Consider the following 27,438-nt stretch of genomic DNA (forward strand, 5'->3'; position numbering starts at 1 on the left):
AGTAACTAATTTTTTTATATATATCTTTTTCATATATTTTTAGGGAAGGGAACAAGCAAGTGACTGCTTTTGGCACGTTTAGTATATTTTTGTGTGCAGTATATTGTGAGTGCAGTACAGTACTGCGCAGTTATCGATCCACTTTGCGCACTTATCGATTGGTTGCGCGCGCGAAACTAGCATGCTTTGAAATAGTGCATAGATGTACAAGGTGTAGTGCAAGGATGGCAAGGGTATGGCATAACAATTACTAGCTTACAGTTTTTTTTTGGTTTGGTGCACAGTTAATTTTGTGAAATAAAATTCGAAAGAACTTTACCAATATGGAAATTAACGTTTAATCAAGATATTTAAACTAGTAACCCTCACAGTGGTTAATCAAAATGTAGTGCCCTGACAACCGGAAATCCTTTCACTATGTCTATTCAGTTGACCTTTGAAATATTAATCAGCTCTGAAAACATTAAACACAATTTACTCCAAGTCCAGAACCAGCATCCGAAAGTGACTTTAAGAAATTCAAAAATATGAATTCCGATACTTCGTTGAAGGCTGAGGAGTCCAGCCAGATATTTGTGGATCTGAAGAACCTATTGTTGTGGCGCAATTGCCGAAAGACTTTGATAGTCTTTACGGGCATCCTGCTCCTCCTGCTGGATGTAATGGTCCACTCGGTGATCAGTGTAATAAGCATGGCAGGGATCACTGTTCTCCTGGCAGCAATTGTTTATCGCCTTCTGGTGCAGTTCTGGAGGATCTGGAAGAAGGATGGGAACAAAGATCTTATCTCACGTTTCTATCCTCAAGTGAAGATAGACATTCCCCGGGAGGAGACTCTTTATCTGGCCGGGAAAGCAGTTTTCCATCTGAATTCAATTTTAAACCGTATGATTGAACTGTTGCTGGTGGAAAAGTGGGAGGATTCCCTGAAGTTCCTAGTTTTACTCTGCGGCATTAATTTGCTGGGAGATTGTTTCAACGGATTGACTTTGCTTCTATTTGGTATGTATGAGCACATTAATTGCATTATAAAATTATACTTGAATTAATTTTTTTTCTAGGACACGTGTTTATTTTTACCCTACCAAAACTGTACGAGTCGTATAAGCCACTGGTTGATGTCCAGATCCGGAAATTGCGTAGTTGCAAGAAGGATCCATCGAATATAGTCGAAACTAAAGCTGAAAAATCGGATTGTATTCAGAAAGAATATCCATCGAAGCCACCATATGAGGGTCAGGAATCCAAGGAAGGCAAAATGCTATATAAGGTATGCGATAATGAGCAACTTCTAAGTCTCCTGGAGGAGGAGCACCGCAAAGGATGTCGTTGTCGTGATTGCGAGCACCGGGATTTGCCTATTGAGGCACACTGAACTATGTTCATTGGAAAATGAACAAAACCTTCTTTGATGTTATTGTTCATCGTGGAAATATATATTATTCTATATTTTCCTTCTACTCACATATTTCTTTTTAATCAGTTGGCCATCGTTATTACCTCATTACCTAACTTCTCTGGTTTATTAAGGGGTATCGGGAACACATTTTCGATTGGATCGAGTCTACCATCTCATTTGGGTCAAAAATAGCATTCGACTATGACATGTGGAAGCTCTGTCAGCCGAGAAGTCAAAGTCGGATCAAATGTTTTAGATTCCTCGTCCCGCGTTGTGGTCCCAGCTTCAAGCGATTTTCCTGCCCATCAGCAGGTGATGCGGATTCCAAGGTCGTCAAGCTTTCACTAGGGAGTGTAAAGGGTCGTCGGCTGAGCGGTATCTATGGTGACGTATACTACAGCTTTGAGGGGATTCCCTTTGCCCAGCCGCCACTGGGAAAAACCCGATTTGGGCCCTCTCATTCGGCAAATCCGTGGAATTCAGAGCTCGATGCTCGGCAGGAGCGACCGATTCCTCTGCAGATGGACAGAAGGACTGGCAAGATTGTCGGCAGCGAGGATTGCCTGTACTTAAACGTATACACCAAGCATGTAAGTATTTTATTATTAGCACCATTGGCTAACCATTTATTAAGAGGCATGCCATCGTATCCTAACTTTGGCCTGCTCAACTTAAGGTTCCGTAACAAGCTTGAGAAAGGATTGTTTTATAAAGACTAAATAAGGGACACTCCAGCCTGTTCTAATAGTTGGTCATAGAGCTCTAGTTTAGGCATGTTATGCGAAATAAACTCCAGTTGCTCGCCGATGTTAAGGACCATACGAGCAGGTCCCGAGCTTACGGGCTTCCAATCCACAAGAGGTTTTGTAAGCGGTGAATTTGGATCCGAGGTGGCGGCGAAATGCACAAGCATTGATACCATTCGGCAAATAGTCGTAAACTCTGGTCGGGATTTGTCCAATTTAAAAGTGTCTGGCATGACATATATGTAGCCCAGCTCATCCACGTGATTGACTCCACGCTGCTCCTTTCCCCAAAAGCGATTCCCGGTACAAGTTAAAGTCCGGCGAATCAAAGTCGAAGCGGTAGAAATAAGTCGGTGCCTGAGCGTAAGCCAGTCTGGATTGGATCATTCGGTATAGCGAGTGAAAGGTATGGTGGGTGAAAATATCTTTTATAGCATCGAAATGATCTAAGCTTAGTTGTTCACCATTCGCCTGACAGAAATAGTCAAGCATTTTGAGACCCATTTCACGCTTTTCCGCGGAGTTGCAGGTGATCTTAAGACCAAAGGGAAGTACTTTCTCTGGGTTTTCCCGGAACCCCTGCAAGACACTAGGATCAGTTTTAAAACCAACTATACTGAGTAGGCCCTCATCAGTATTAGCGCCCAAAATGATGGGAATGCGGTTGCTCCAACTGTTTCGCAGCAGTTCTTTGGGCTCCGCCAATAAAACAGCATTGGGAGTTGCATACCTCTCTACGGTGGGTTTAAACGATAAATTGATACCTTCTGCCTTCTCCTCTGGGCTAAAAACATCAGCAGCAACGAGCAGTTGCGGATCAGCCTTCAACAGGAACTCCAAAACCTGGCTATCGACATTATTTCCCTCGTAGCCCAAACGCTTCGCCAAACGGAACTCCAAATGTGGCAGAGGGTTAAGCTCCATAAAAAAACCCGCCATAAGGATGGCCTTATGGAAGAGTCCTTCTGCTTGTGGACTGGCCAGCAGCATATGAACCAACACGCTGCCCGAGCTGTGGCCAAAAATGGTAATGTTATCGGGGTCACCATTAAATTAGCTGCATTAGCCTTTATCCATCGAAGGGCCATAATAATATCCTTGAGAGCAGCATTTCCAGGAATATCCAGCGAGGGATCAGCAAAGCTGAAAAATCCTGAAATGTTAATGCAATGATGCATTATGCATTACTAAAGCCTTAGATTTTTAGAAAATCAACCTAGGTTATCAAAAACGAAAGAGCATTTTTGGTTACCAAAAAAGTTTCTTGTAAAGAACCTTTAAAACAACTCACCGAAAGGTCCACTGCGATATCCAATGCTTACGTGAATGACATTCTCTTCCATAAAATAGTCCGGACCCCAAGTTTGTCTCGAAGCATCTCCGCGAAGAAATTGCCCACCATGGATATAAACCATAAGGGGTAAAGGTTTCTCGCTTTGCAGCTTTAAATTAAATTACAAAAATATTGGGGCAAATAACATTTATAGTAAAATTGAAACATTCTCAACAACGTACCGTCTTCACTGTTATATTTAAGTAGAGACAATCCTCTGAACCCTCAACCATTTTTGTTAATGATGCCAATTGCAAGCACTTGCTAGCTGGCTTGGAGCAATCTCGAGTCCCTGTCCACGGTTGCAGCTCTTTTGGCTCTTTAAAGCGAAGAGAACCAAGTTCCAAGAACCAAGAGCAGCATATGGGATGCCATCAAAAACATAGAATTCATTGTCATAAAGACCCTTCAACCGCGTTCCCTGCACTTTTCCATGTGTGGTCTGCACCACGGGGGAAGTTTCACTACTGGAAATATATTCTCTTTTACTAAAATAAAAAGTGAAGGAAAAAATAATTTTACTTTTCGAAAGACATGTCCGATCTCGAGTATCTCTTAACTTTGACTGTGTGGAAATCTGTGGAGTGACTAGCTAGATAGGAGACTACTTATCAGTCTATGGTAGCAGTAAGCATCCACATTTATTAGAGAAGATAGCCTGCAAACCCTAATTAATCTTATAAACAATATACAACTGGGACGGATTAAAAAGTTTGAGTACATTTAGATAATACAAACACAAAATGAGAAAAACGTACCATGTTCTTAGCAACACACAATTATTAGGATGGGTATAACTTGTTTTAGCATCTATTGTTTCAATAAACTAAGTTTAACATTCTTAAACAAACAATATTTAATAATTTAAAACAATGTTCCCCTAGTTCAATGAATCGGAGCCCCCTTTGCCCGTCATGGTGTATATCTACGGTGGTGCATTCCGCACGGGCGGAGCTGTAAGGAGCAAATACGGGCCGGATTATTTGATGAGCAAGGATGTTGTTTACGTGCTATTTAACTATCGCCTCTGCTCCCTGGGATTCCTTAGTATGCCCAGTTGCGAGTTGGACGTGCCGGGCAACGCGGGTCTCCATGATCAGTTACTAGCACTTCAATGGGTTACCCAGCACATACGGAACTTCAACGGAGACCCGGAGAACATAACGCTTTTTGGCGAGAGTGCTGGGGCGGCCTCTGTGCACTTCATGATGTGTCTGCCGCAGGCTAAGGGGCTCTTCCACAAGGCCATCATGATGTCCGGATCGATGCTGAGTCCCTGGGTGAATGCTCCCGAAAGGGATAGTGTATTCTGTCGCCTGGCCACGTCTGCAGGATACCAAGGACCCGCAGAAGAGGTCGCCATATTGGAGTTTCTGCGTAACGTGAATGCCGAGAAACTCATAGGCCACGATTTCATATCACCCCGTGACCGTTGCTTTGGGTTTCTCAACTCATTTGTTCCAGTTGTTGGCGGCTTGGTTGGAGCCCCATTTCAGCAGCTGATGAAGGAGGCGTGGTCCACCGAAGTGCCCCTGCTCCTGGGCGGCACTTCCTTCGAGGGACTGGTGTACTACCCTTTCTGTCAGCTGGATAATGGCTATATGCTGGAGCTGCTGAAACATGAACCAGCGATGGTACTGCCCCACGAGCTGTATCAATTAATGAGCGTCAAGGAGCGGAATACAGCGGCCGAAGCTCTTGTAAAGTATCACTATGGACCGCGCGGCATCACCAAGAATAACATCACTCAGATTTTAGATGTGAGTAACTTGGGTATTTTTTCAATTCACAGAGCATTTATTTGTATCCTAGGCCGCCTGAGATAGTCGGATAAATATTTGTAATTAAAATGGTAATTGACATATTTGATCCACAGCTTTTCAGCTACAAGTTATTCTGGCACGGCCTACATAGGGTGGTCCTCTCCAGATTATCTCTCGCACAAGCACCTACCTATCTGTACCGGTTCGACTTTGATTCGCCCAAGCTGAATCTAATGAGAAACCAGCTCTGCGGTGATGACATCAAGCGCGGTGTCTGCCATGCGGATGACTTGGGCTATATTTTCCACAAACAGGCCCAAACCAAGCAGCCGCTTGACTCCCCGGAGTTCCAGACCATCCAGCGTATGGTGGGCATATTGACCACGTTTGCCCGGACTGGCGATCCCAATTGCCCGGAGACGGGGTCGGATCAGTGGTTGCCCGTCTCCACAAAGACGCCCTTCAAGGTATTGAATATTGGACAGCAGGTGGAGTGTGTAACGCAGGTCGAAAAGGATGGTCTGGAGGTGTGGAACGGGCTATACAGTGACTTGAAGTAGTAGGGGGGTTATATGGAAGTCTATTTTGCTATCATTTTTTTTAATTATTGAATAAACTATTTTGTTTAGTGCAATGGTCATTTTTACTGTTCCAAAGAGTTTCCACTTACCTAGTAAGCATTTCATATTTATTTTCTCCGCTTAAACCGCGATTGAGCCCACTGTTAGCTTTTCCGAATTAAAGCCGATCCGGAGCTTTACGGCAACGCCCCACTCCAGTCGAAAGCTCGGTGGCCGTATAAACAAAAACAAATCGCATAAATTTGTTTGTTTACAATAGTTTTGCCGGCGCGATCGAAATGTTGTTGACCTACTCACTGGGCGACCCATCCCTTCTCCCCTTGATTTACTAGCAAGCAGCTAGAAGAATAGTCACTTGGCTAAGTTTAAGATAGATCAGCTGAGAGAACGTGGCTTAGTTGTTCAGGTAAAGCATTAAATTTATGACATCTGGTCTCTTAATAACCGAGATACTTATCTACCTCGCAGATACTCCACCAGGGTTTCAGATACCCGGTTGGGTTGAAAGAAGCTGTGGTTTTCTGCACTCTGGGCTCAAAACAGCCTTTTCTCGCATTGTTGATTAATTATGCATTCTCTAGGAGCCACTGCCACGCCCACAGCCCAAGCCTCCACCCGGCAGCCCACGCTCGATGATCGGATCCAGCTATATCAGTTATTCCGTTTATCTCGGCACCGCACTTGAAATACAATTTGTTGTGTTCTTTTTGTGTGTTTTAATCTCTCTCTGCCGCTCCCCACGCTCTTCTTGTTCAGTAATTTGTATTCTGATATTTGTGTTAATGTAGTATATTTTTTTTCTATAATATTTTCTCCGCTTGTTTTCGCCTATTTTGCGGGCTTTTTCGCTGGCCGCTGGAATTCGTTGTGAAAAAGTGTGTTTTTAATTTCAGTTTCGGTTCGGAGGTGGCGCGATACAGTACGTAGCTCGTGCTCATTAGTATCTACATACACATATTTATATAGCAAATCGATCGGATCGTGTGTGTGCTCTAGTCCATTCGAAATGAATAAGAACCTCGGCTTTGTGGAGCGCCTGCGGTGGCGCCTCAAGTAAGTTTCGCTCACCTTGACCTTGATGATGGGAATTATTTATTAAATTACGGGTTTTAAATGCCAGTGAGTGTTTTTCCTTACTTTCGATTGTAATTGTTGTTGTGGTTAGCTTTGCCAACAAGTTGTTGCCTTTTTGCCAATATAAAGTCATATCTGTCATATAGTCACGCATGACTAATTTTATTGGATAGCAGAAACTAATTATTTGTGGCTTCCCTATTAAGTCAGCTTTGCAGACGGGAGATGAAGCATTGTAGCGTAATGCAATTATTATATGTAAGGTGGGATAAGGTCATCAAATACTTCGATGAAATAGAAATTTAAGTACTGGCACTGCGACACAGCAAGCGAGGGTAGACGCGATTGGCCAGTTGTATTATTATTTGTGTATTGTATTATTTATTGGCATTCTGAGAGAGCCAAACATAATAAACCAGCGAAATTGCCAATCAAAAGCATTAACTGGAAAAGTTTTTACATATTCTGGTTTAATACCGGAACGTTTTTATCGAGGGTATTAAACATTAAACCGTCACTTGTAAGCATTAATTCATAAATCTGTATTCATTGCTTAATCAGTGTAACGTAAATGATATTTTATATTTATTTATTGACCAATTTACCCGTAATATTATAGCCACAGTGATAAACATAATGGGTTCTGGCACTTTGGATACTTTGGTTTGTATTGCAAACCGATGGCTAACATCTATACAATCTCTAGTGACGACCGCACCCTTATATTAAAAAGACGAGTAGCTCGTCAATACAGATAATTTTAATTAAACATTGACCACTCGTTGTGGGCCCAACAATAATTTTTTGATTTTCAAAGTCATCGTAGTCTCGTCCGGTTCTTATCACGCATTAACCTTGATAATGAAGCCGATTGGCGAAAATAGTGTCAGTTTCAACCCGTTTCACTGTGTTTTGCCTTTAACGTGTTGCTGCCCATAAATGGGAAAATAAAATTTTATCACCAATAGCTAAATAGGTGTGATTTTATTTTGCTGCCGTAACGTAATGTAATTAAAAGTCTGTGCGGGGGGGCTTAGAATAATTACCAACAGTTTTACCGTCTAAGTTTGCTGTTAATTTTTTATAAAATGAATATACATGCAATGGTATTCTAGCAATGTGGAATAAAAGTCTATTTTTAGTTAACAATAAAACGAATTAAAAGCAATTAAAGCATCTTAAGCGCTTGGCCTGTGATAACAAACTGACATTTTCTGATAAGGCAGAACAACTGCTCATGCTTATTAAATATTCTTAGGATTACTGCCACATTCTGATGTTCATTAACAGCAGTTCAGCAGTCCAAGGACTTGTCTGAAGTTCAACTGCAAATGATTTAAGTTCAGTCGTGGGCTTTAAATTTTGGGCAGCGGACTGTGTTAATTTATCACTGACAGACGTGCCTGGTTAGCAGGTGGACCACACAGTCGACTGCACCAACTAAACCCGTTGTTCGCCAGATCCTTCAGCCTTACATGTGTATGTGTAGCTAGTTGCACACTCAACAAAATATTAATTTATATTTTTTAACTCTGATTCCTCTGTAACTTAAGAACTTAGTTCAGAAAGTGTTAATTTCATCATGTTTCCTATATAGGTCCAAAACAAAAATTCCAAATTAAATAAACAAAAATAGAAAAAAACATAATATCAAGCATTCAAAATTAAATTAAGCACAAAAGTAACTGGACGGAGCTAAAAAATATTGCATGGCTACGGAAATCAAGTATTCTCTAATATGTTTCCTAGCTAGTTTTTCCTAGTGTTACCATAGGGCTGAGAAATGGGTTGTGATGCATCGGAATGAATTGTGGATGGGATGCGATGTGATGAGCATCAGCATAACAATTTAAATTTAATGCAATGCATGCAGTATGCCTACTGGCATGTGGCTTTGAGAATGAATTAAAATAATTGACTTTGTGACAAAAATATCAAATTATCTGGGCGCAGAGCCAATATTATTATGCTAATTATTTGTACCATCGTGCAATTGCAGAACCATCGAGCATAAAGTCCAGCAGTATCGCCAGTCCACCAATGAAACAGTAGTTGCCGACACGGAGTACGGCCAAGTGAGGGGTGTCAAACGTCTATCGCTCTACGATGTGCCCTACTTCAGTTTCGAAGGTATCCCCTACGCACAGCCTCCAGTGGGGGAGTTGCGGTTCAAGGCTCCGCAAAGGCCCATTCCCTGGGAGGGAGTTCGGGACTGCAGCCAGCCCAAGGATAAGGCCGTCCAGGTGCATTTCGTCTTCGATAAGGTGGAGGGCTCCGAGGACTGCCTCTATCTAAATGTGTTCTCCAACAATGTAAGTAACACCGAAAAACCAACCTTTTTTTCTTTTTGTCCGTCCGTTCGTCTATCTGTCCGCCTAAGCTGATGTCAAAATAATCTTTTTTAACGACAATATCGTGGTTTTATTTTATAAACGATCAGCCGCTGTCTGATGTCTAAATATTCAATATAATACTTAAACTTAAGAGCTTCCTTTTAAGCTAACCATTTTTTTGTGGTAAATCTTAGGTGAAGCCTGATAAGGCCCGCCCGGTTATGGTCTGGATTCACGGAGGAGGTTTCATTATCGGCGAGGCCAATCGGGAGTGGTACGGCCCGGACTACTTTATGAAAGAAGATGTGGTGCTCGTCACCATACAATACCGACTCGGTGCCTTGGGTAGGTTACGTGTGCGTATGCGCAATATTTTTTTAAACATTTTTGTACCTACACAGGATTTATGAGTCTGAAGTCACCCGAGCTAAATGTACCTGGAAATGCTGGCCTCAAGGATCAGGTCTTGGCCCTTAAGTGGATTAAGAACAATTGCGCTAGTTTCGGTGGAGATCCCAACTGCATCACTGTTTTCGGAGAAAGTGCAGGAGGCGCATCCACTCACTACATGATGATAACCGAACAGACACAAGGGCTCTTCCACCGGGGTATCTTGCAGTCGGGCAGTGCCATTTGTCCTTGGGCGTACAACGGCGATATCACCCACAATCCCTACAGGATAGCCAAGCTAGCTGGTTACAAGGGCGAGGACAACGACAAGGAAGTGCTGGAATTTTTGCAGAACGTGAAGGCCAAAGACCTTATACGCGTGGAGGAAAATGTCCTCACATTGGAGGACCGCATGAACAAGATAATGTTTGCCTTTGGACCATCCCTGGAACCATTCTCCACGCCCGAGTGCGTGATACCCAAGCCTCCAAAGGAGATGATGAAGACCGCCTGGAGTAACTCTATCCCCATGTTTATAGGAAACACTTCGTACGAGGGACTGCTGTGGCTCCCAGGTTGGATAATGAGAATTTATTTGCACTTTCGATCAATAAGTTTATTTAATTGTCTTCCGCAGAGGTCAAGCTTATGCCGCAGGTATCGCAGCAGCTTGATGCTGGTACTCCTTTCATTCCCAAAGAATTGCTGGCCACGGAGCCCAATAAGGAAAAGCTGGATTCGTGGAGTGCAAAGATCCGAGATGCTCATCGCACTGGACCAGAAAGCACCCCAGATAATTACATGGATGTAAGTGTCTTCCAATAAGGTGTGCTTACTTAATCATAATCATAATCATGGGAATTCCTTCCAGCTCTGTTCGATTCACTACTTTGTGTTTCCGGCCCTGAGGGTGGTCCACTCCCGTCACGCTTATGCGGCTGGAGCACCAGTATATTTCTACCGGTTTGATTTCGACTCCGAAGAGCTCATTTTTCCATACCGCATTATGCGAATGGGACGCGGTGTCAAGGGGGTGAGCCATGCCGACGATTTGACCTACCAATTCAGCAGCCTTCTGGCTCGGAGGTTGCCCAAGGAAAGTCGTGAGTACAGGAACATCGAGCGAACTGTCGGCATCTGGACACAGTTTGCTGCCACGGGTAATCCCTACAGCGAGAAGATTAACGGCATGGACACGCTGACCATTGATCCAGTTCGAAAATCCGACGAGGTCATCAAGTGCCTCAACATCAGTGATGACCTGAAATTCATCGATCTGCCTGAGTGGTCCAAGTCGAAGGTCTGGGAGAGCCTTTATGATGAAAACAAGGATTTATTGTTTTAAATTGAACTTACTGTACTGTACAGGCTAACAAATAAATCTGTAGGAATTGTAGATAGGACAAAATGCTTTATAAAATATATTCTACAATGGGCTTCTTTTATACTTCTTTGATGCTTTACATTGAGTTAGAATTATTTAGCTTTGAGTTTCACTGGAAGCTTCAAGGGCGGACATAGGAACATGGCCACTTCGACTCGGCTACCCTGATCAAGAATATATATACTTTATATGGTCGGAAACTACAATTCTTTTCAACGCATATAAAAATATATGTATATAAAAACCTATATATATGTATATACTTATATAATATAATATTTCATATTTATTTTAATGTTAATTTTTTATCAATTTACTAAAATATGTAATCACTTCTAAATACGTTTGATAAATTGGATTTGTAATTGTAAACCCAAATATCTTTTACTAAACTAACATAAATGTAAATTGCAGTTCGACAAGTCCTTTTGACTTTACTGTCAAACCTTCATTAAAGCAATAGGAAAATTAAGTTTTTAGACATTTATAAATTGACAAGTTTTTTTCCGAGATCTAGGGAAAACAAAGGAAAGGAACTCTGATCCCGCTGATAGAATGGCTGCCACTCGTCGTCTGACACGGGAACTCTCTGATCTGGTTGAGGCCAAGATGAGCACTCTGCGCAACATCGAGAGTAGCGACGAGTCCCTGCTGATGTGGACGGGACTTTTGGTTCCGGAAAAGGCGCCCTACAATAAGGGCGCCTTCCGCATCGAGATCAACTTCCCGCCACAGTATCCCTTTTTGCCCCCAAAGATCCTTTTCAAGACGAAAATCTATCACCCCAACGTGGATGAGAAGGGAGAGGTGTGCCTGCCTATCATCAGCACAGACAACTGGAAGCCCACGACGCGCACCGAGCAGGTGCTCCAGGCCCTGGTAGCTATCGTCCACAACCCGGAGCCAGAACATCCGCTTCGTTCTGACCTGGCTGAGGAGTTCGTCAAGGAGCACAAGAAGTTCATGAAGACGGCCGAAGAGTTCACCAAGAAGAATGCGGAGAAGCGACCGGAGTAAGGTCAGCAGCAGCTCACATTATTTGTATTTCAAAATTATATATAGTTTGGACCATGAATTAAAACTTGTCAGACATAAGTTGTCCTATTTTAAATGTTCGCTAAGAGAAATGTAAGTCGTATTAATGGACCGAGGTAACTCGACGGTGTGCCGATAGAAATTGGCAAGAAAAGAAGTAAAATTAAACAAAAGAAAGTTACCCGACTATCAGATACCCGTTACTCAGCGATACATTTCAACATTTTCAGGAATATCGGTCGAAATTGAAAAAAAAATAAAAAAAATTTTCAAAACTGTGGGCGTGGCAAAAGTTTTTGGCAGATACATTTTTTTATACCCGTTACTCATAGAGTAAAAGGGTATACTAGATTCGTTGAAAAGTATGTAACAGGCAGAAGGAAGCGTTTCCGACCATATAAAGTATATATATTCTTGATCAGGACCAATAGCCGAGTCGATATGACCATGTCCGTCTGTCCGTCTGTCTGTCCGTCCGTATGAACGCTGTGATCTCAGGAACTACAAAAGCTAGAAAGTTGAGATTAAGCATACAGACTCCAGAGACATAGACGCAGCGCAAGTTTGTTGATTCATGTTGCCACGCCCACTCTAACGCCCACAAACCGCCCGAAGCTGCCACGCCCACACTTTTGAAACATGTTTAGATATTTTTTCATTTTTGTATTAGTCTTGTAAATTTCTATCGATTTGCCAAAAAACTTTTTGTCAGTGTTGAAGACCTCCTTCGCACTTTCACTAGCTGTGTAACGGGTATCAGATAGTCGGGAAACTCGACTATAGCGTTCTCTCTTGTTTTTTATTTTATTAAGGCTACGAATTTGTACATTCAGTACGAGTACCATAACAGCGCTACTAAACAAATAAATAATATAACCAAACCTCACACTTATCGCGGGAGGACTTACAACTATATCTCAAATATCGAGGGGGTCTTTAAAGTTGTCCTATTGTTTTGGCAAAACCCTTTCTTTTAAGTATTTCTAGAGGTCTGGCAGGGAGTCGGCATCTTGTGGTGTTTTTTAAGCCTATCACTATAAATGCTAGTGTGCCTTGAGATCTGTTCTTCCACTGTATGCAGATCCTCGTCCCGATGAAGGGTTGAGCCACGTACATAGTATGGGCAGTTGGTGATGGCACGCATGGCACGATTTTGTAAAAGCTCTATGTGCTTGTAGTTGGATTTTGCAGCAATACCCCAGATCTGCACTCCAAATAGTGGACGTAGACTGCCCTTTTGGCTCTAGGGGTCATGGTGCTTCTTCTGTTAACCAATCATCGCAGTTGTTGCATTCTCTGACCACTTTCAAGTGTTAGCCAAAGATAAGTGTGATCCTCAAGATAATCCAAATCATCAAAAGCCTTAAGTATGTGTTTAGTCAATCTTTGAACCGGCTCCACAGTGTCCCCGTTTTCTTGTCGAAATCCAAACTGGTAATCCGGGAAGATACGGCGCTCCTTAATGAAGTCACCTAATCTGTTGGCAATCAGCCTTTCCCATATCTTGCATAGCGAAGACAAGAGACTTATGGGCCGATACGATTAAGAATCCTCTTCAGGCTTTCCAGGTTTATGTACCACGTAGTTTTTGGCCGCGTAAATCGCCTGTAGCTCTGCTTAACGAAAATTAGCCTTACAGCTCGGATATTGGATAACTATCTATATTATACGTAAACGCGTATCTTTTACCAATTCGGTTTGCAAAACAGCACTTTCGAGAACGTAAATGCGTGAAAATTTATTTGTATGTTTAGATCAATTGATTTTGCTTATAAAAGCTATCCCAAATTTGAATTTTTTCGTACTCGGGCAAGTCTATTATATTCACATCACTGCTGATGTTGACAACGCGCTTGGAATCATCCTTTGTAGATGGTCTCCAGTTCAAATGACCAATCTCAGGGCAATTTGGATCGGAGGTCGCCGCGAATGCCGTCCAAATGCCAATCATCCTTTCGATGGTGCGATATTCCGCAGATGTCTTCTCCAGTTTCCAAGAGCCCACGTTCCGGAACAAATAACTCAGGTCATCGGCATGGGCTACACCAGTTTTAACCTTACCTCCACAGAACTTAGTCCGGTAGAAGTTGAAGCTCGGCGAATCAAAGTCGAAGCGATAGTAATATGTTGGTGCTTTTGCATAGGTAAGTCTTGCGTTCAAGGTGCGATTAAAACCGTGCCAAAATATTTTGTAGGAATATAACTAAAGTAAATAAAATATTTTAAGTAATAAACCCCTAACAAGTAAACAAAACAACATGTTTTGTGCATTGGTAAGCACTGTTACTTACATCGAGCATATTCATAAGTAGTGCTGAGCTGGGTGGTGAATCCCCGAAGTAGGCTTTGATAAGGCGCTGACTGTACTCCACACTCTCTTCCTGGTTGCTGACCTTACGCACTTCAACCGGCACCAGGCCAAGTGGATCCTTGCTTAGGTCATCCAATGCCTTAAGGTTGGCCGAAACGGCTGGATACATGAAGAGCCCTTCAAAGGAAGTTCCACCCAGCATGATGGGCAAATCGTTGGACCACGCATCCCGGGCCATCTCCACCGGCGGCTTGGGGACCACGCAATCCTCACCCACATATGGCTCCACTGTGGGTCCGAAGGCGAAGAGCAGACCATTCCTTCGGTGTTCGGGTAAAATCAAACTATGGTTTACTAAATCTCTAGCCGGAACTCCCCGGAGATATTCCAGTACCTTGGCGTCGTTATTTTCGCCAGTGAAACCATTCTGCTGAGCCAGGCGGAAGGCAAAGTCTTCGGTCGGGTTAATGGCCCAGTAATTGTGGACTGTTCCCGACATGGGAATGGCTTTGTGGAACAGTCCCCTGGTCTGATTCGTACACATCATGAAGTGGGTAGAACAACCGCCGGCACTCTCTCCGAATACCGTAATATTACTGTCATCGCCATTGAAGTTGGAAATGTACTGCTTGACCCACTTGAGAGCTAGCACTTGGTCCTTGAGACCTGCGTTTCCAGGAACTTTCAGACTCGGATCCTTGAGCGACAGGAATCCTTTAAGAAATATCGTTTTTAAAGTAAATTAAATGAATTTATTTTATTTTATTTTTTTAAGAAATATCGTTTTTAAATTAAATGAATTTATTTTAACAAATGTGAGTGTGCATTTCTACCATTCACTTTATTGACTTCCAATAAAATGTGCAGAAATAGAAAGAATATGAATATTACTTAGGATTGAAATGGAGCTTATTGGTTTTATATTTCAACCTTTAAAGAAAAACTTATTAAACTAAAGCACCTTCTTAATGTTTTTGTTTATAAAGTAAAGTAAAAAAACTATTTCCCTTACAAAAGATGATTTTATACCTTTTATGTTGAGCGATCGTGCCTACCGTTTTCCCCCTTGTCAGAAGGTTATTTAGTTTGATATCAGAAGATTTAAGACGATTTAAGATTTATTAATTTGCTAATGTTATGTTAAGTACTCCTCAATATTTTGAAAAGTGACTAAAAAACCACGTGTGAGCTTTAAATTCAAAAACAAAACGTTACTATCGTTTTTTCCGTTAAATTGTTTTTTTTTTTAGAAATCGTATGATATTGAATGCATCGACAAATAATTCAAGTCTTAAACTGTTGTAGTCCATAAGATATTGTATACTGCCACATCTAAACTAAATCTTGTGTCCCATGTATAAAATACCAGACAGACGGATGGACAACCGGGAATGACCAGATCGATCAATAATATTTGTATAGAGTTTATTTTTTGGGAAACGCTACATTCTGTCTGTTGCATATCTTTCAGCGAATATAGAATACTCCTTTATTCCACGAGTAGCTGGTATAATTAAATTATTATGTATATATTTTTAGTAAAAGTAGATGGTCACATTCTATCCAAGGATTACATACAAAACACAGGCACAACAAACAACCGTTGTGATTGATAAGACTTTTGCTATCAGTTTCAGATTACTCACCCAAACAATCTACACGATAGTTAAGCGTCACAAGAACAACATCTTTAGCCATAAAATAGTCCGGGCCGTACAATTCACGGGTTCCCTCTCCTATGGTGAAGGCCCCGCCATAAATGTATACCATTACCGGCAATGGCTTGTCACTCTTCAACTGTAAAAATAAATTAGCTATCAGTCATTATAATCGATTATGCAGAATCGTAATTTGTTTTAAAAAAGTTAAAAGTATGCCAAAAAAAACCGGAGAAAATAGGTGGGAAAGAGATACCAACAATTTAAGTTAACAAGCCTACAAGGTTTCGCTTAGCGGATTATTATTGGTCCACATAGCTCGCAGTACACTAACCTTCTTGGAATATACGTTCAGATACAGACAATCCTCGCCGCCTTCGACAACTCGGGTCTGTAAACCCCTCTGGGTTGGCTTCTCTGCGTAGTGGGTGCAATCCAGAACTACGCTCCATGGATCTGCAGGCACCGGAGCCCTAAATCTCAGTTCTCCCAGCGGGGGCTTCGCAAAGGGGATCTTTTCGAAGCTGTAGTAGGGGTCGTCATAAAGACTGAGGCGTTTTACGCCCTTAATTTTACCCAAGGGCAGGGTAAGCTCGCATGTTTCCAGGCTGTTAGAGGCAAGCTCAATAAATTCAATTCTGGGGATTCTGATTTTCAAAAACTCACCTTTCTGACATCATTAGGAGTCGTCCGTTCGCGGTGGGTGCCAACAATCTAATGAGTTCTAAATCCGAAGCCAAACCAACACAAAAGGCCAAAGTTTGGGGCCGAAAAACATTGTGCGGTGATCGAGCTTTTATACGTATGTATGTGGTAAAATTTGTGGCAAACCTTATCTTTTAATCGTGTGAATTGTTAAAGGCTTTTGCACAAAAGCAAATACTTTTTTTTTTACCACAAAAGCAAAGTTTAAAAATAATAAAAACAAAACAGTTACGGCGATAAGCTTAAATCGTCCTATCTTGTTAAATGTAGCTGGCCTGGCTTTGAAAATGTTCATGATCACCTTTGAGCCTTCAATAATGATTATAGGTAATTCAAACAATTTTTGCTCGATCAAGTGAAAAATAATACAAATTATTTATTTCTATGAACATAACCAATTTTGAATTGAATAAAGATGAAAAGGACCAATTTCGTAATGACTTTCGGAAAACTTCAGTTTCGGCATTTCTGACTGCGGAAAATAAGCATTTTTGAAAAGGCTGGGCTGCAAGTTTCTGACGGTTTGTGGACTTGGCAAAAAGTTTTTTGCAAATTGATAGAAATTAGGCGTCTCTGGAAGGAGCATGCTTATTCTCAACATTCTAGCTTTTATAGTTCCTAAGATCGAGGCGTTTATACGGACAGATAGACGGAAAAACGGACGGACAGACGGACATGGCCAGTTTGACTCGGCTATTGATCCTCATCAAGAAAATATTTACTTTATATGGTCGAAAACGCTGGTAATTTCTCCCTCGCAGTTACTCACTAGGTGAGTAACGAGTATCATATAGCCGTCGAGCTCGACTATAGGGTTCCCCCTTGTTTTTGCCTAAATACCTAAAGTTGCAATTGACGAATTGTAGTCTTTTATACGAAAAAAAACAAAGTAGCCACTTCATCAGATGTGATTCGTGTCCTTTATGTTATTTATGGGCCTATGTAAGCTACACTGCTATAAAACACTTGCTTGTTGCGTAATGTTTTTGCCAGAACTGAACACATGGGCACGTTAGCACCGCAGTTTGTCTAAAGCATTTGGGAACAGCAGTTGTCTTCTTAATAGTAAATCTTGGCATTTGGCATTAGTACAAACAACAAAAATTAGATTCATGCCTGGTAGAGATGATGTGAGCTCAATAAATTAACCGTCAAATGGTTTAAAGCGGCGTCAACAGTAGGCAATTACTCTTGCTGGGTTCAATTGACCAATTACGTAGGGATAAAAATTTGTCATATAAAAATGAAAAGCGGTTTCTGCTGAGCACAGTTAAAAGCCAGCCGTTGACTTATCACATGAAAATGAACCTGATACAAGCACGTCAGTTTGCGTGGCTTAGTGGGGGGAAATTGCTGGGAAGTCGATATAATATTCTATAATTACATGAACTATATGGTGTTACTGGTGCTTCCTCTTGGGGAAACGAACTCAATTAGCTGGGAGTACATTTTCTGATGGTCAGCAATATTTCTATATTGATTTCGTGTTGTTTTATAATTCTAGCCATCGATAATATTCCCAGCTACTTTGCTAATTGCACCATATAGATTTATCATGGTCATGTCTAAGGGAAATATAATTGTGTTCAACAGCTCATATTAAATTAACTTAACTACTTATAAATGCTGAAAACTGGTTTGTATAATGAATAAATAAATAAAATACAAATAAATGCGTTGAGTAAATTAGATTAGGTTGGGTTACATTATATCTTAAGTGACAACCTGTATTATTGAAGATGGTATATTTATTTACATATTTTTAATTATATTTAAAAAGAATAATGTTATATGCTTAGAATCGAGGAACACGAACTCTTATTTAAAACAAGTAAATAAATATTTAATTTTCACAAAACATGATTCAGCAAGAGATTCAGCAGCAGAACTGGCAAACAGAAATTAATATTATGCAGTCATGAATTAAATATTTTTTTATGATGAGCTTTCCTTTCCCAAGCCTACATAAAAACATTACCAAATTAACAATCTGTAAAAAAGTATTTTTTAGTTTAAAAGGAATCGAAGACAGCATTATATTGATTTAACCTCAATTATTGTAATCACTTTTGTATAACCGGGCAGGGAAGCTCCTCCCAAAAACAGCAATAACATTAATAATAATCGCGGGGGGCTGATAGCCGAATGGCGGGGTATGCTATAAACAATAAACAAAGCGGCAGCAACAAAAACGATAACGCCTAAACAAAACAACGGCGCCCAGAACAGCCAGCAAGCGATTCAATAGAGCAGACCGAGTGTCCCAAGGCATTTATTTGAGTGCACAGCGCACACAAGCGCGCGGCCAGCTAGCGCTAGAATATCACTCATTCGACCCCGTGGCCAGTGCGGAATGGGCAAACGAGTGGAAAAATCATCATCGACAAGCTGTGTGTGCTTGTGCTTGTGCTTGTGTTTGGGCTTGTGTATGCGAGGCGAACGTCGGTGGGCACTAAACTTAGCCGGCGCTTACTTTAAATGCTCAGTTGCCGAGCGGACCCTGAGTAAAGCGCAACGCCAGCCTTAGATTCTCGGGCTTGAAATCGGTGATTAGTAACTGTTCCCGCAATTCAGTGCCTTTTTTCAATTACTCGGCATCTGTAAAATCAGAGCAGTTAAGGTGGCGGGAACAAGTGATGTGACATTGTGCTTATCGAATAGGAATCTAAAATAATATAAAAAAATACAACAAGTTACAAATTGCACGTTTAAGGGCCGTCAACGACTCCCGTTACGCATTCGCCCCGTTGTCCAGCTGGTATTTTATACAATTGCCGTCCTCGATTATTTTCACGGGGATTTCGAGCGGCTTGCCAATTGTGTTTTGTGAACTTAATAGTTTCGCATATATAGGCGAATATCCGGAAGGGAATTGGGAATTGATTGTGGCCAGCGGCGTGAGACCACAGCAAGATGTCATTCGATATAGCCGTGGCTGATCAGATGCGCATTGCACTGAAGTAAGTACCAAAGTAAAATTTATTACAGCCATATCGAGTGGTAGATTTTATGTAGAGTTTAGTCTTCAGTTGTCATGCATATTTTTAACATCTTTTGAATATATTTATACCTATTTAAGCGATGCAAATATAAAATATTCCAGAACCAAATATATATCTGTATATAAATTTTTCAAAATACTAAATGAATTTAAAACTTTAGCAATGACGTGATCAATTCTAAATTAAATATTTATTAAATAACGCATCCACATACAGTTTTACCAAGTTTACATGTAGCATTTAGAGAATATACTATAAATTTAGAGTACTGCAAATTTGGTTATGGTTTTTAAAAGCGCTTTTCTGGCCAACTGTGACTTGTTGTTTGTCACAAGCCATCATTCCGCTGCACTACAGTGTAGTAAATCCATCAATCAGTAAGGTCAATTGGGTGCCGCGCTTCTGAGTGACATGAGCACCCGGTTGCCGTGACCATACGAGTCTTAAGTTTAGAGGCCCTGATAAGAGAAGTCCGGCCCGCCGAGCCTCATTTCTTATTAAGCGATTACAGGCTGCTAAAGCTTAGAGCCGAATCCGGTTCACTGTTTGGGTCTTATTAATAGTCATAAAGCCGCAGATAATTTCTTGATTCTGCATCCGCATCATTGGCATGAGCGATAATCAAATGAAATCGTCATCAAAACGAAGTCTCGCAATCAAACTCGAACATCAAATGATCAGCAGACATCTGGTGTGGACCTTGTACCCCCCGAACATTACACATCAGTTTTGGAAATCAGTATCAGGGCTCTTGAGTGCGAAAAAGTTCAAGCGAATTATGTCGAAGCTAGTCACACACCATTGATAACGCACAACTTATTAGTGTTCCTCCTGTTTGAGCCAATTATCAATTATCGGTATCGGACAATAGGCTGATAAGATTTTAAACTAACTTATTGCGATCCTCTGATTTAAGTCTTTTACGAGCAGTCCTATCAGCTGAGTTCTTTGAAAAGGTAAAAAACTGTCTGGTGACAATCGAAAAAATTATTTAACAAGAATCACGTTTAGCAAATGCCAAGGCAATTACAATAAGTTGCAGCTTCAGCACAAAAGTTGTAGCTTATAGGTAAAAACTTGGCTAAACGCAAAGAAGCCGAAGAAAAATAGCAGTTAAAAAGTTAAACGAAGAAGTCAAGCAAGGCAAACAAGAAGCGAAGAAGTTCAATGGACGAATGCAAAATTTTGGACTCTTGAACAACGAACTTAAACTTCTGCTTATTGCGTACACTAATAAAATCTTTTCTTTTTTCAAATGGCCTAGTTTTTAATACGTTTGTTTAAAATTTCTCGTTTTTATAAATGTGATACAAACCGGAACCTTTTTAAATACAAAACGTGTATTTATAACAAATATTTAAAACTCGCCAGCCATTCTAAAGATAACGATTACTTAACTAGAAACTGCTGTAAATATTTCATTGCCCATTTGTATAGATAAAATAAATGCGACGAGAAAAGCCAATAAAACAAGTTTGTTTAAAAATCAAAGGCCGTTTCTAACCTTCTGGTTCACCTTACACACGAATGCTTAAATTTGATAGATGTAAAATGCGGAATATTATACTTCCTTTATTATTCTTCTCGACAGAAAATAATATTGAATACAGAATGCACTCTAACAAAATGCCATTGACCCGCATGCAATGCTTTGATGCATGGCCACATTGATTGAATTTCCAAAAATTTCCACTTTCATTTCCATTTTAGATCCCCGCATACGTATTTAAATTTGTAAGTATTCTGCGTTGCACGTCGCACAGTTTATTTTTCTAAAAACACAGAAAACTCGGAAACTCAAAGGCATATTTTTTTGAAATGGAATCGAATTTGAATTCATCCTTAAATTTGACTCTCAGAGCATTTAACCTTGAAAAATATGATATTCATTTCGCAATGCAGATGTATACTCTCGTATGCTAACATGAAAATACATTTAATTCCGTATTTAACGGGGACAGACAAGAAACAAGTTCTCAGCTAGAATACTAGTTATTCGATGTGTGGATCTTAGGGCTCGGCCTCGACTGGCCAGTTGTAATTAGCACTTGATCTCTAACAGATCGCACTGATTGCACCTCAAAAAAGATTTCTACTGGAATTTCCTGAAGGCCGTGGCTTTAAAAACCCCAGAAGTAGACGCCGGGAAGCTGTTAATTAATCAGTGCCTCTGTTTACTACTTGTAGACCCGTTTGCTCTCTTGATTTGCGAGCATCGTACTTGAATTTTGTCTGGGCCGGGCATTCCGTCTTCTTTTATTTTATACATTTATTTCAGACATTTATGATTCCATCTATTTTGCGGCGGCGTATGGCGATCTGTTGTGGATCGGCTCACGCGTCGTTTAAAGAGCACGTTCCCAAATAAAAACGCACTTGAAATTCAAATGGGCCGCGCCTCCATCGCCATAGGGTATTTCGGATGATATATGTTCGGTGTACACATTATAATTCAATCAGTTTGCTTCTTTAAAGAACACTTATAACTTCTCGATTTGCCAGAAATAAAATGTATGTTTTTCCTAAAATAAACCTGTTTTATTTGTTAATATATCAAGTTTATCAAATAGTTAAGACTAGGGCAATAACTAGGTTTCCTAATAATTGTCTACTGTGTTATATTGCATTAATATCACATATTTACATATCACAAATGGGTTCCAATATAAATTATTTGACAGAAAATATACTCTTTTTATAATTCTCATTTTTAAAAGATTTTACTGAACTCAACTGCACTGTGAAGGTTATTAATAATTTCACTTCGCCACAATTTGCTTGGGCTTACAGGGCAGCACCCCTCACACCTCATCACTTCACACACTCATTTAATTTTCACTATTGGCTATTTATAGTTGATTTTGTTTACGCGCTAATTGAAAATTCGCAAAAAGCAACAGTACGACAAACCCGTCGTCAAGCATTTGTTTACAAACAAAGTTGAAAGCGAACTACCAAACACTCCGAAAGGTGGCTTTCCCAGCAAAGTCTTTCCGACTCTGCCTCCTTTGATTTAGTCCTTGTTAATTTATTCACATTTCGTCCTTGCAGCTACGTCAAGTTCAAGACAAACCAGCAGCGCCTGCGCAGCAACGACAAGGTTATCGCCGACACGGTCTACGGAAAGGTGAAGGGGGTGAAGTGGCAGTCCATCTACGGGAACAACTACTACAGCTTCGAGGGCATTCCGTTTGCCAAGCCGCCGGTGGGCGAGCTCCGCTTCAAGGCGCCCGTGGAGCCCGAGCACTGGTCAGAGGTCAAGCGGTGCACTCATGTTCGCGCTAAGCCCTGCCAGGTCAACATCGTTCTGAAACAGGTGCAGGGCAGCGAGGACTGCCTGTACCTCAATGTCTACACCAGGGAGGTGAGTCGAAGATCAGTAAAGCGAGTGTCAAAGAAAATTTGTGTGTACTTTTGTGTGTAATACCAATTCATTATTGACGACCTTTTAACATAAAACAAGCTTTAAGTTTAGGACACAGAAAATGTTTCTAAATAACTTTAAGCCTAAAACGTTGCTTGCTTTCGCTATTTTTGCCTTTTTAGGAAACTATTGTTTTGCTAGGGAACTACGAACAAGGCCTTTGGCCTTTCAGTTCAAAATATATATTTTCTAAGTCCACACCTTAAGGCATAAGTAAAATGGATTAGAAAATAGTTAAAGAGTGCAGAATCAAAGTAAATTATTAAAGACAACTAAGCAACGATTTTTTTGAATCTGAATGTACAGATAACCAGAGCCGTGTCAGAAAAATTATAATTTACGACATTTTAGTACACCTAAAGATAACGAATTGGTGCACAACTCCTAAAGTAATTATTTATACGGTTTTTAGATTTTTCTTTTGTACTAAAACTTGATCTTTTGTCTCACATATAATATCGTTCTTTTATTTTATTTCTCAAAGTTACATCCACACAGACCTTTGCCGGTTCTGGTTTGGATCTATGGCGGTGGTTTCCAAATGGGTGAAGCCTCGCGGGATCTATATAGCCCGGATTACATAATGATGGAACATGTCGTGCTGGTCGTAATATCATATCGTCTAGGAGCCCTGGGATTCCTTAGTTTGGAAGACGAAGATCTGGATGTTCCTGGAAACGCTGGACTGAAGGATCAGGTCATGGCTTTGCGATGGGTTAAACGGAATTGCCACTTCTTTGGTGGCGATCCCGATAATATAACCGTTTTCGGTGAGAGTGCTGGAGGGGCATCCACGCATTATATGATGCTGACGGATCAGGCAAAAGGACTATTCCATAAGACGGTTATTATGTCGGGATCCGCACTGGCGCCCTGGGCTCAGACGCCTACCCATATAAATTGGCCCTATCGCTTGGCTCAGGCCACTGGTTACACGGGAGAATCAGACGATCGGAGCATATTTGCCCATCTCAAGAAATGCAAGGCCAGCAGCATGTTAAAGGTGGCCGAGGATATCATCACTATGGAGGAGCGTCACCAGCGGTTAACTATGTTCAGCTTTGGACCCACCATCGAACCCTATTTGACCCCTCACTGTGTGATTCCCAAGTCGCCCCTGGAGATGATGCGGGACTGTTGGGGCAACAGCATTCCCATGGTCATCGGAGGAAACTCCTTCGAGGGTCTCCTGATGTTTCCCGAGGTGAACAAGTGGCCGGAACTGCTTTGCCAGCTGGGTGAATGCGAGAACCTGGCGCCCAGAGATGCCCACGTAGATGAGCAGCAAAGAAAAGCCTTTGGAAAGAAAGTACGAGAGCAATATTTTGGCGATAGGACTCCTGGCAAGAAGACCATATTGGAGTACAGCGATGTAAGTTTTAGGGAATAAATTACCACTAAGTTAATTTTGTTTTAAAATGTCTGTTTTCAACTTGATGCATTCATGCTGGGAGAACTAAAAGCTATTAATAGTCGAACTTATTGTAGGATATCAGCTTCCAATTTATGATTTATTATGTTTACGTTTTATTGCATGGTATCAGCTTCCAATTTATTATTCTTTATGTATACGCTTTATTAAATAGACAATTTGGAATATACTTAACTAAATTATAAATACTTCACTTTTCAGCTCTTCTCGTACAAATATTTCTGGCACGGCATTCACAGGACATTGCTCTCGCGTGCGCACCACGCCCCATTGGCCCCAACATTCCTGTACCGATTCGATTTCGACTCGAAGCACTTCAATATCATGCGAATTATCACCTGTGGTCGTAAGGTACGCGGCACCTGTCACGCGGATGATCTGTCGTACCTGTTCTACAATGCGGCTGCCAAGAAGCTGAAACGCCGCACAGCCGAGTTCAAGACCATAAAGCGTTTGGTTTCCATGATCGTTCACTTCGCCATTTCCGGGGATCCGAACATCCCAATGGTCTGCCAGGATGAGAAGGAACAGCCGCGGGGTGCGTGGCTGCCCATTTCGAAGGACGATAAGGTTTTCCAGTGCCTGAACATATCGCACGATGTGCATGTGATTGACTTGCCCGAAGCCGAGAAGCTGAGACTTTGGGACTGCATCTACGAAAGAGAACTCCTATACTGAAGGCCCACCCACAGACCTTCCCCCAACACTCCTCATCGCAACCATTTATCCGTAGCAATATAGCATAAGATTTAGAAATAGCTCCTTAACTGGCCCTGGGGTGGCCTTAAACGCACATCAAATGTACACATGTAAATAGCAATTACAAAAATCTATACACGAACATGAGTGGGTAAATATTTTGTTTGCTTGAAAGTTGGCCATCGAACTTTAAAGGCGAAGCGGAATTATTTGTGCATTACGTGATGGGAGTTCTTTGGGTAAAAAATCATACTTAGTTCTAAGGTACATTTTTTATCGTTAAGCAAAGCATATAGATTGTTATATTATGTTATTATTCATATACCCTTGCAAGTGTTTTTATGTATACTTAGTATAATTAAATTAAATTAATTGTTTACAATATTAAATACTACTCTCTGAATTGGTATTCAATTCATCCATTTATTAATAAATCTCATTAAATTCCCAATTAAAATTTTTTATTTGGCCTATCCGTCAATACAATATGATGTAGCTATTTTTAATTATATTTAAATATATGATCAACAAGTGCACTTTTGTGGAAGTATTTTCAATTTTTAAACATAACAGAACAAACCATTACGTCGTTTCAATGTTTTAACTGATGGTTAAAAATCAAGGTTCTACAGCAAAGACATTGATCTGCTTATAAATATTATTGCGCTGCCTGAGTGACAGGATCACGTGTGCGTTTGTATTGGTTAAACCCATGCGAAGCCTCCCATAAAGTATGCAAAATGTTGTGATATTAAAAATACTTAAACGCTCAAACATGACAATATTAACACCCGCTCACCGACGAGGCCCCACACGCATACAGATGAAGGCTGTCAGGTGACAAGACCAAAAGCGCGCGCACACCTGTGCACAAAAACACATGCATCCGGCGTATATCGTACACCTCCCCACCAATTTTACACAAGCAACATCACGCGCGGGGCTTATGTGTTTGTGACTATGGCAACTTCAAAGACCGCTATAAACACAAGACATACACCCACCCACACAACAAAGTCGTTAGCCTCTGAACCTCGCATAACTGGGGCCACACCACACCACCCACCATTAATTGTAATTAAAAACTTACACGTGCTTCAAATTTACTAAGCTCGGTTGCGTTGACTTCCGTTGACCTCTGCCCAACAGCCGGATTTTTCACCATTTTGTTTATGCTGTAATGCTGTAATTATTATTTACAGGTGCTTACCAAATTTGCACGGACTTTCCGTTCTACTCGCCGTTTGTTGGACAGGCTTTTTGGGCTGCTTTAATTTTGGGATGCCACAAAGTATGCAATGATTTCGGTCGGTAAAATGCCTGCAAAGATTTTGGGGATTACTCGGTTTTTTATGGCCACATATGCACAATAGGTCATCAGAAATATATGTGATTGCTTATAATAAAGTATATGCTTTATCAAAGGTTCTCGACGCAAGATAAGCAATTGCGATTTTACCTTTACAAAACAATGCCAAAGTTCTGAAAAACAGACAGGTTTTGTTTATGTAAACTTATAAAATGTTATCAAACTTTTTCTTTGTATTTTAGTAAGGCATACGGGGAATTTCAACTTCCCCTTTGTGTCATTGCAATGACATTGTTAATGCATTGGCAGCTATTAATTCAGCCCATTTGGCCGCGCCGGCTAACTAAAGTTAGCTGTGGCAAAGTTCGTAAATTTATAACAATAACAAAAACGGGACAATCACACATGTATATATGTCAGTGCCTACTGACCCTCCTTAAAAAAGATCGAAGAATGAGGTCCCTCGGTATGTTTGGCAAATGAATACAAATTTACAAGCTCATAATGAAAAAATATCAAAACGTTTTTCAAAAGTGTTGGGGGCACACTTTGGGCAGTTTGAAGGCGTTACAGTCGGCGTTAGAGTAGGCGTGGCAAAAAGATTTTTGGCAAATCAATAGAAACTTACAAAAAAAATATCAAAACATTTTTATACCCCCTACTCGTAGAGTAACGCCTCCTGAGAATAGCCAGTATCAACACCATAAAAGACGGTTATTCTTCGAGGAGCTATCCCATTACATTTGGACCCCTCAAATGAGCCTTAAGTATGTCAAATGGGTTGGTTCGGATTTTTTAAAATCACAGACAGTACGTTGGTGTCACGTGCAGAAGCGATGAATGGAAATGGTGCGCTGATG

General features: G+C 40.9%; 5 protein-coding genes and 1 pseudogene across 5 annotated transcripts; 4 read left to right on the top strand and 2 right to left on the bottom strand.

The window, feature by feature from the left end:
* Positions 1-414: 414 nt before the first annotated feature.
* Positions 415-1,460, top strand: LOC120454393 (reticulon-3-B). Its single transcript, XM_039639645.1, has 2 exons — positions 415-1,002; positions 1,062-1,460. The coding sequence occupies exons 1-2, from the start codon at positions 528-530 to the stop codon at positions 1,373-1,375; spliced, it is 789 nt and encodes a 262-aa protein (XP_039495579.1). The 5' UTR covers positions 415-527; the 3' UTR covers positions 1,376-1,460.
* Positions 1,461-1,520: 60 nt separating this feature from the next.
* Positions 1,521-11,066, top strand: LOC120453806. The gene is made up of 9 exons (XM_039638680.1): positions 1,521-1,989; positions 4,363-5,238; positions 5,355-5,800; positions 6,699-6,875; positions 8,896-9,208; positions 9,424-9,574; positions 9,631-10,194; positions 10,257-10,426; positions 10,491-11,066. The coding sequence occupies exons 1-9, from the start codon at positions 1,606-1,608 to the stop codon at positions 10,962-10,964; spliced, it is 3,555 nt and encodes a 1,184-aa protein (XP_039494614.1). The 5' UTR covers positions 1,521-1,605; the 3' UTR covers positions 10,965-11,066.
* Positions 2,035-4,014, bottom strand: LOC120453390 (annotated as a pseudogene).
* Positions 11,067-11,424: 358 nt separating the features above from the next.
* On the top strand, positions 11,425-12,098 carry LOC120451962 (ubiquitin-conjugating enzyme E2-18 kDa). Its single transcript, XM_039635986.1, has one exon. It carries the CDS (start codon positions 11,559-11,561, stop codon positions 12,018-12,020), a length of 462 nt encoding a protein of 153 aa, XP_039491920.1. The 5' UTR covers positions 11,425-11,558; the 3' UTR covers positions 12,021-12,098.
* Positions 12,099-13,750: 1,652 nt separating this feature from the next.
* LOC120453272 (esterase B1-like) lies at positions 13,751-16,766 on the bottom strand. The gene is made up of 5 exons (XM_039637899.1): positions 16,674-16,766; positions 16,342-16,615; positions 15,996-16,146; positions 14,330-15,063; positions 13,751-14,241 (listed from the first exon to the last, which is right to left on the bottom strand). The coding sequence occupies exons 1-5, from the start codon at positions 16,685-16,687 to the stop codon at positions 13,789-13,791; spliced, it is 1,626 nt and encodes a 541-aa protein (XP_039493833.1). The 5' UTR covers positions 16,688-16,766; the 3' UTR covers positions 13,751-13,788.
* A 2,442-nt stretch (positions 16,767-19,208) lies between these two features.
* On the top strand, positions 19,209-25,644 carry LOC120453011 (esterase B1). The gene is made up of 4 exons (XM_039637526.2): positions 19,209-19,672; positions 22,766-23,078; positions 23,623-24,510; positions 24,772-25,644. Exons 1-4 carry the CDS (start codon positions 19,626-19,628, stop codon positions 25,246-25,248), a joined length of 1,725 nt encoding a protein of 574 aa, XP_039493460.1. The 5' UTR covers positions 19,209-19,625; the 3' UTR covers positions 25,249-25,644.
* The last annotated feature ends 1,794 nt before the right edge of the window (positions 25,645-27,438 follow it).

This window comes from Drosophila santomea, chromosome 3R, assembly GCF_016746245.2.
Source record: "Drosophila santomea strain STO CAGO 1482 chromosome 3R, Prin_Dsan_1.1, whole genome shotgun sequence".
NCBI lineage: Eukaryota > Metazoa > Arthropoda > Insecta > Diptera > Drosophilidae > Drosophila > Drosophila santomea.